Source organism: Petaurus breviceps, unplaced genomic scaffold (assembly GCF_028583685.1).
Source record: "Petaurus breviceps papuanus isolate PSGF00001 unplaced genomic scaffold, PetGlider_PUasm1.0 186, whole genome shotgun sequence".
Lineage (NCBI taxonomy): Eukaryota > Metazoa > Chordata > Mammalia > Diprotodontia > Petauridae > Petaurus > Petaurus breviceps.
Window position 1 is genome coordinate 1411570 of NW_027185798.1, and position 9213 is coordinate 1420782.

Here is a 9213-nt window from a genome sequence, read left to right on the forward strand (position 1 = left end):
GTGCGCCTCGGAGCCCCACCGCCGCCCAGGAGCCGGTCCGCGGAGGGTCTGGCCAGATCCCGCCGGGCCCGGGCCCCTGTCCCCCAAGGACCTGCCTGCGCTCCTGCCTGGCAGCCGGCCGGCCGCGTCCCTCCCGCACCGTTTCCAGCCTGGGCTCGGGCCGGCCCCCGAGCCTCCCCGCGCGGCGCGCACCGAGGGCGGCCCCGGCCCGGACCCCTGCCCGCCCGGTCATGGCCAGAGCCCTCCCGGGCTGCCGGCCACCGGCGGCGCCGGGGCTCCCGGGGCTGCGGGGGCCGCTCCTCCGGTTCCCGCCGCTGCCGCTGCTACTGCTGCCGCTGCTGCTGCTGCCCGTGGGCAGCCGGGCGCTGGAAGGTGAGCGAATCCCCAGGGGTGCCGGGCAGGAGGGAGGCAGGGGGCATTGGATCCGGGAGCCCATCACAGTCCGGCCCGGGCTTCTCCGGAGGAGCCGCCGCGTCGGCTCCCGGGAGCCTGGGGCGATCTCGCAGCCTGGGGCCCGCGCCCCGAGAAGGGCCCTGGGCCTCCGAGAGTCGTCAGCCGGGAGGATGGGGAGATTGGGGGCTGGAGGGGGGGGGGCGGGAAGGAATCGATCGGCTGCGCTCGAGGAACGCGGGAGGGATCCCTCGGCTGGCGCGGGGGCCCTGCCACTGTCAGCCAGGGAAGGGAGGAAGGAGGGAACCGCTACGCGGGAGCGGGGGAGGGGCTCCATTAGAGACAAGCCGGGGAGGAGAGGTGGGCATCCTCCTGGGCACCTCTCAGAGGGGCATGGGGTCCGCCGGGACAAGGGGGACCCAGAAGTGCACGGCACCCACGCGGAGACAGGTTCCGCTGGGAGAAAGCTTCGGACTTCCATCTGCTCCTGGGGATCCCCAGGGGGTGAGGGATGGTTCCCCAAGAAACGCGCCGGTTCCCCATGTAAGCAGCTGGGAAGATCGATTCGAGGGGCAAATGTGAGTGTGAGTGGGGGCGAGCGTGTATGTGCCTTGCCTGCGTGAGTGCCTTCTGATGTGGCTGATGTAGGGGTACCCGCTGGCTTCCAGAGACAGTTCGAACCCGGCCCCAACTAGCCCGCTTTGTCGGGTGGAGGGGACGAGCCTGGCATCCGCCGTGAGGGCTGCTGCTGGCTTGCGGGGGTGGCAGGGGCTGGGGCACTGTTATTGTTTATCTATTAGGAAGTGCCAACGACGCACGAGGGGGGCCGCCCCACCCAGCCCGGGGGCTCACCCCCTTGTGGATTTCACTAGGAAATCCAGGCAGGCCTGCGGGCAGGCGGGGTCTGCTGGAGGCCAAAGCGCCCCTAACCGGGCCCCCGAAGTTTCTGGTTTGATCCTGGCCCTCCCGACAGTGCCAAGTGTGGAAAACCGGCCAGCAACACAATGGCTTGTGCTCATTCCTCCTCCTCCTCCTCCTCCTCCTCCTCCTTCTCTTCCTGCAGTTGCAAGGAATGGGGGGCACTCCCAAATCCCAGGGGAGCAGGGGCATAAGTGTTCTTATCCTCTCTGGACCGAGAGCTGCTTACACACATGCCCGTGACACAAGCATGCTGGGAGAGACACACTGGGACCCAGAAACAAACAATAGAGGCTTACACAGACCCATCAGCAAGTGGCAACTCACACACACGCACACACACACTCACACACACGGTCACACACACTTTTTTAAATGTTCAGCAATGAGGAAAGGGGGGAGCATTACTTTTTCAGGAGGGATATTAAAAAAAAATTGAAACAAGTACTTCTCCCCCTGTGCACAAGCCCGTGTGTACACACACACACACACACACACGCACACACGCACACGCACACACATACTTCCCCCTAAAGTTTAGGAACTTAAAATGATCCTATTAACTTGTTAACTTGATTTGGTCATAAAAGTATCACATTTGGGTAAGAGTATATATACATAGATATAGGGGTTTGATGGGGGAGAGGAGGGATGTGTGTGTACATGCGTGTGCGTACGTGTGTGTGTATTTTAAGGGGAAAGACTTTTCTCCTTGTTTCTTTCCATTTTTTGAAGAGAGTGGGCTGTCTCACTCTGGCATTTTTTCTTCCCCCTCCCCAGTTTTTCTCATCCCTCTATACAAAAATCATTGCACTCTCACACAGGAACAAGGGAGGCGGCAGACACAGACACACACAAAGATGTACACAGGGGCAGGGCCCACATTCGAACACTCACAAAGATGTGGGTCTGTGATAGGATCACAGGCTGGAGAAACCAGTGAAGCTGTCTTTGTTGTTGGGTGCCTTCAGGGTGTGAATGTGAGTAGTTCCCAGGTCTCTCTGTCTCTCTCTGTCTGTCTCTGTCTCTCCTCTCTCTCTCTCTCTCTGTTGGGGGCGGGGGGACACTTCTGGGTGTCAGAGGATGGGGGAATTTGCCTTGGATTAGGGCACTGTGTTGCGGGTGGGAGTCCCTACCTCCCATGGCTCTGTTCAGTTCAGCCTGAGTCTCATCAGAGTAGATAGCCTTCTTAATGGGCTTTGCCCTGGGTGCCTAGCTTATGTGAGGAGAGCTGGTGCAGGAGGGACCAGTTAGAGATCAGATAAGCTTGATCTACAGAGAGGAGTCAAAGGATGTAGATTAGAATCCTGGTTTTACCTGTGTGACCTTGGACAAGTCACTTTCCATCCTCTGGTCCTCAGTTTACCCCCCTGCAAAATAAGGGCATTGGACACTGAGACTGCCAAAGTCTCTTCCACTTTTGCAATTCTGTGAACTGAACAATTGAGGAGGTTCTGAGTTATGGAGAATAAGACTCTGGACCAAGTGCTCTTCTGACCATATGAGGAGAGTAAAGGGAAGGCAGGCAGCCTGTGCTCCCTGGCTGCAGAGTGGGTGCTGGACCTTCTGGCCTACGTTCCCCCATCCCCACTCCTGCACCTGATTTCTGGGCTCCAGGAACCTGAGTGCAAGTAGTAATGATAGTAATACCCTTGTTTCTGTATGCCTTATCTCGTTAGCTCTCCCAACACTTCCGGTCATGTGGTTGCTCCCATTATCCCCATTTTCCTGATGAAGAAACTAAGTCTCTGAGGAGGTGACTTGCCCGGGTCACACAGTCAGTAATCACTGAAGCTGGCTTTGGCCTCTACCTGGCCTGAGAAGTGGCTATGTTGGAATGCTTTGTGATGAGAGCATGAACTGCCCCCAAACCTGCTCCCTGCTCTCTAGCCTGGGGGTCTTCCTGTACGCCAGACCCCAGCACCTGCAGCCTGCTCTCTCTTTATGTCTGTTCGAGGGTGTGTGTGTGTGTGTGTTTGTGGTGGGAGGGAGGCAGGCAGGCAGGCGGTGGGGGAAGGGTTGCCTGCCCAATAAATCTGATCAACCCTGGGCAAAGCGAATTTCTATTACTTGCTGTCTCCCACCTCCTTGTAGGGAAACTTGGGCCTTTGCTTCTCCAGAGTAGACCCAGGACAGGCAGAAGCCCCACCTTGTCCTGCTACTCAGCCCACAGGCATATTCAATACATGGCCCCTGCTCTCCTCTTCTGCAGCTCGAAGGAGTGAGTGAGGGATGTCTTATAAGAAGCAGAGCTCGCCCCCTTCTTGCCTCCTCCCCTGAGCTCTGAGTGCAGATTGGCTACCTTGTGGAGACAGTCTCCAGGGGAGTTGGGATGCCTGGGTCCTCGATGGCAGCCTTGGGGGATCTGTTTGAGTCATTCCAGCCTGTACAGGGTGATGTGCTGTGGGGATGGAAATGAGGATCTGTCCCCCATCTGGGCCTTGCTAAGAAGGTGGAGAGATTCCTCTGGATTCCTGTCATTCCCCAGACTTCTGCCAGGGTCACATGGGTATAGCAGCAGTGAGAACCTTCTGAGAACATGAGCTTGGGGAGAACTTTTATGGTTGCAGCCCGTGGGTCCTCTAGTTCCAGACCTGACATCCCCCCACCCCTGCCCACACTTCAGTGAGAGACAGTAGGAATTCTGATTCGAACATGAGCCGTTTAGCCTTGGGTAACTCACTCAAATGTACCTTGCCTCAGTTTCTGCACCTGTTAACTAGAGATAATAACACTGGCATTGCTTACCTCCCAGGCTTGTTATGAGGCTCATGTGAGATAATGGGCCTGGTGCTTTGCAATCCTTAATGCACTATATAAATCTGGGTTATTATTCAACTCCCTGCAGTTAGACACTGACTGGCTCTGAACCCCTCCCAGTCTCTGCCAGCTGAGGGATCACAGCTAGAATCCAGTCTTCGTACTTTACAGATGAGGAAGCTGAAGCCCAGAGTCAGTGACATGCTCAGGGTCACACAAGTAGTAAGCGCAGCATCAGGATTTCAGCCCAAGACTTAGGACTCAGCTCTTTTCACTGTGCCACCGCGGCATCCCAGAACTTAGGACCCACCAAGAAAATGCTCCTGGCTAAAGAAAGAACAAATGCTAAGCACTGTCCCTCTGCTTTGATCCCCAAGAGTGTCCCTGCTTTGAGCCTCCTGGGGCCACAGGCCTGAGCATCTCTCACCAATTGAAGGCACATTCCTTCCTAGACACAGTGGCTGGCCCACAGTAAATCTTCAATGAATGTTTGTTGACTGATCCCTGACTTTCAAGTACTGTCGGATGTCTGGGGACAGAAAAACTGCAGGAGCAGTGATCTGATTTATCTTGGTCATTTTCTTGTCTCATGCCTTTTGGAGCATATGTATTGGGAAGGAATCTGAGGCCTGGTTGAGTCAGATAGAACAGATTAGGGGACGGGAACCAGAAGAGCAAAGGGCCTAGGGATGGAGGCCAGGTCCTATCACTGGACATATTGGAGAATTCCTCACGTGTCTCAGAAGTCTCTATGGGACCACTTCTGGAAAGAAGGGTAAATCCCAAAGTCTCTCCCCATCTTTGTTCAGGGCCTGACAGGGGATGAAGGGGGGGTGGGATTGGGGTTTAGTGGGTCACACTCTCCCTGGATGTCATGGGAGGTGGGTTACCCCAGAGACTGGAACTGGAGGAGTGAGCTGGTATCAGGGAGTGTGTGCATGCTCTCAACAAACCAACTGCTGCTGCCTTTGCTGCTGCTGCTGCTGCCCAAGGGATGATGGGCCCTGGTGGTTTCTGTGACTTATTCACCTGTTTGGGGAGCTGGTGTACTTTCCCCTCCCCTCTAGTCTTGTCATGAGCTGGCGTTTCTGTGGGGCTGATGATTGATGGCAGTAGGTATTTGGGGAACCAGTTTGCTGCTGCATTTTCTTCTCATTAGCTGTTGCCGCCATCGGCCGCCACCACCATCACCACCGCCACCGACACGGCGGCCACTCAACTGTCCTGGGAAAGGCCTCTACCACCCTGGCGGTGTGCTAATTAAACAGCCTGAAGAGGCTGAATCACCAGCCCTGAATAGTTTGAAAATTGTACCTGGGCCTGCTGGGCTGAGTCAAACTGGTTTGTCAGGATGGAGCCGCTGAGGCCGGGGGAGGGGCAGCCTTGGGCACAGCTGGGCACCTGAGCTGGTGGGTGAATGTGTGGAGGCCCTAGGATGGGGCCCACCTGCCAGGCCTTTCCCTTTCCCTATTCCTGTCCCTCATTCCCCCCCAGGACTCAGGGGTGAGACCTATAGGCTAGGGCTCTTAGGAAAGGCCTGAGCCAAGCCTTGAAGGCCCCGTTCCCTGGTGAGGAAAGCGCCTCGCCATCTGAGGCTCCCCAGTCTCCAAGAGGAGCTGCTCTGGGGTCACAGACCTGCTGTTTCAGGCTCCTGGCCCCCTGCTTTGTTCCTATCCTGTTCCTTTTCCCTCTCGTGTTCATTTAATTATATATCCCAGAGATCTGAGGGGGAACAATGAAAACACAGTGTGTTCTCTGATCTGGGATGCTCTAGGCCTTCTTCTCCCTGCCCTTCTGGACCGAGGGGCTAAGGGGCCAACCTGAGAGGCTGGGGAGGAGGCCAGAGTGAGGAACAGCCATACAGCCATACCTCCAGAATGGAGAGAGATGATTTTGGAGAACAGACGGTTTTGCTGAGGTGCGGGATTCCTTCTGAAACCCAAGTCCCCATGGTCCCATCTCCACTAAGATTTTTAAAGGGGGGTGTCTTGTTACCCCCCTCTCAAGGAGTTCTATCTATAGAATGAGGGTAGAGGGCACAATTCCGGAGAGGACAGGCTGTACTTTCCTCTCATCCTATAGGGGCAAAGAATCCTGAAGGTACTCAGTGTGTACCTATGTGTGTGTGGGGGGGCATGTTTAGATAGGGTGCCGTGGAGAGGCATGGTAAGCCAGGGCTGTCTGGAGTGAGGTAATGGGTAGGGAGGGGGCTGCCAACCCAGGGTAGAATGGAATGGGCCTTGTGGCAGACCAAGGTTCTGACCATGTGGGGGGCACAGAGCCAGGACACTTCTTCCCCCCTCTCAAAGGCTGTGTTCTGCCTGCATCTTCTTTGCCTGCCCTTGGTGTGTTGGTTTCTTGGGCTGAGAAAGCTCACCAGGAACTCTCCCTGGCTTTGGGTTGAGGTTCAAGGTTTAGTCTTTCGGTTTCTTTCCCTCGTTTTTCAGGCTCTGTGGATTTGGGAGACACGCCTGTTCTCAGGGTGAGGTTCACTGGGCTGACCTGCCGCTTGGGCTAGGAGCAGGGGCCTGGGGCTGACATGGAGAAGGGCTGGGTTCTAGCATTCTGGGCTTGGCTAGGGCATGGTGGGTTCTGGGGACCACGATGGGCATTTGTAGTCCCTGGCTGATGGTGTAGGCCGAGCCCCTCCATCTGGGGCTTGGCTACAGAGATGGGGAAAAGAGGCAGCAAACAAGGAATCTCATTCCTCCCTGGGAAGCAGGTGCTGGGCCGAAAGCTGCGCCTCCTTCTTGGTGGTCAGACTAGGCTCGGTGTCAGTGGCACCCACCTCTCCCTTAGCTAGGGAGGGTTCTGCCCCACCCCAGGCTCAGCCCTATCTTGAGTGACTCCTCCTGCACCAACCCCATGACCAGACTCCCCAGGCCTGCCTGCACCTTGGCAGCAGGAGGCAGGACCGGTTGGTTGCTTGGTGGCTCCACTCCCTGCCAGCCCTTTCTGCCCAGCCTTCCCTCCCTCCCTCCAATCCAGGGCTGCCCCCGCAGCTTTCCCACCTAGCTGGCTCCGGGTTGTCTGCGCTTCTGTTTTGTCTTATCTAGAGGAGCTGCCACACCTGGGGGACCTGAGACTGGCGGGCAGGCTGGCAGGCGGGCAGCCTGGCGGGCAGGGTGGGGGAAGGGACACCAAAGAGCTGTAGCTCCCTTTCCAGACCAGAGTTGGCTTCTTCCTTCAAGTTCTCCCCATGCCTGGGGACTTGGCCCAGAGCTGACAGACAGGATGGGCAGTGGGCTTAGGTGGCAAGAGGGTGATTATCTTTAGTAATATGGGAGAAAAGTTGAGTGGGGGGGGGGAGATGTGGAGGTGGGCATCTGCTTATGGCCTGTGTGTGCCTCTGGGAATCTGTCCATGCAGGCATCTCAAGGAGTATTGGCAAGAGCACGTGCCCGTGTGAATTCTGAGGAGACTCTGAGCATGTGTGACTGTCTGACCATGACTATCCATGTAGTAATGCCTGCGTGCACCAGAGCCTGTGTTTGTTATGGCGTGGTGTGTGTTTATAAAAGTGTGAAGGCCTAGCCAAAGGCATCTGTGGGACCTTTGCTGGGACTGTATATAACTGTGTCTTTATGCAACTGGGACCAGGTGTCTTCAACTCTCTCTGTCTGTGTGTGTATGTGTGTGCGTGCAGGCAAGTGCAACCAAGTACCTGAGAGAGACCAAATACAAAACGTAGAAAAGTGTGCATGTGGCTAATAAAGACTGCCTTTCTGGGAATGTGACATAGTGTGTATCCAACAAAAGCTGTGCACGTGTAACAATTAGTGGGTCTCACCAAAACTAACAACTGCGGCATGCCTGACTTGAGAAGACAATTCTGTGTGTATGATTGTTTCTACCCAAGGCTCAGTGTGTGTGTGTGTGAGATAAGAGACAGACAGAAAGACAGAGACAGAAAGAGAGAGGGGGAGAGAGAGAGAGAAAGAGAGAGGGAGAGAGAGAGAGTGAAAGAGAGAGAGAGAGAGAGAGAGAGAGAGAGAGAGAGAGAGAGAGAGACAGATAGGCAGGCAGGAAGACACACAGACAGACAGGCAGGCAGGTAGGAAGACAAACAGGCAGACAGACAGGCAGACAGGCAGGCAGACAGACAGGCAGGCAGACAGGCAGTCAGACAGACAGGCAGACAGATAGGCAGGCAGAGGAGAATGAGCCAGTATCAAACCAAGATTGCAACTATGTATCTAAAGATGGAGCTTGGTAATAGTGAGCTTGTAACTAATGAAAAACACTGTAACCAAAATGGTTGTGGTGCATGTGTGTTGGTCTGAGGAGCCTGATAGCCAAGCCAGAGGGCAGGCCCTGAGTGCATCTGTATTCTTGGAGCGCACCAGGGAGCCGCACATCTGTTGCCACGTGGCGGCTCTGTGTCTCTGTGGAAACCTGAACTTGGGAGCTCCCTCTCTTCTGAGTAAGTGGGTTCTCAAGCTGAGTGTGGCCCCTTGCCCTGGGCCAACCATGTATACTGGATTGGGCTGTATGCTCTGCCTGCGGTTACCCTGGCCCTACTGTGTGCATGGGCCTGCCAGCCATCCTTGGTAGCCTCCTGAGCTGGGGGGGGGGAGACTATTCTGAAAGCATCAGCTGGTATGAGATGGCCGGCTGGGCTATCAGATGCTACTGAGTCTGCATGCCCTTAGGGCTTCTGTCCCCATTCCCACCCCCACTCCCATACACACATGTGCACAGAGCTACAAAATGGGGTTGCCCAGGACCTTGGGGAACTGGGTGCTGGTTGGGTTTTCTTGGCTCTTCTGCCCTGCTGGTCCCCCAGATAGAGAGGTGTATACCCTCCTTGGGCCCCAGGGAGGAGGGGCGAGGATGGGACTGGGTTGGCTTCACTGGAGGGCTAAGTCCCACCCAGTCATCCCTGTGGTAGGGATGAGGAGGCCCCCTTCTCCTTGCCTCACTCCAGGAGGAAGGGGGGCCGGGGTAGGAAAGCCAGGCCCGCCCCTCAGGGTGACCGGGGCCCTTCCTCCTGAACACATGACAAAAAATCCAAGTCCTCTCTATTAATAAGAAAAATGTGCCTGGATTGAGATGTGGCCAGGAGCCTTTCCCCTCCCAAGCTCTCTAGAAATGATACAGAGATGAAGAGCAGCAGCAAGGTTTCCCCCTTTGAGCCCTGGCCTC

General features: G+C 55.9%; 1 protein-coding gene across 3 annotated transcripts in view; it reads left to right on the forward strand.

Moving 5' to 3' along the window:
* The first annotated feature begins 215 nt into the window (after positions 1–215).
* EPHB3 (EPH receptor B3) overlaps positions 216–9213 on the forward strand; it is a 27927-nt gene continuing 18929 nt past the window's right edge. For 2 of the 3 annotated variants that reach the window (XM_069089349.1, XM_069089350.1), the window contains exon 1: positions 216–372. In XM_069089349.1, the coding sequence (XP_068945450.1) occupies positions 231–372 (142 nt within the window). In that variant the 5' untranslated portion in view covers positions 216–230. Of the gene's footprint in view, positions 373–9169; positions 9189–9213 lie in introns of those variants that run through there. The other variant, XM_069089351.1, reaches the window with a different exon arrangement.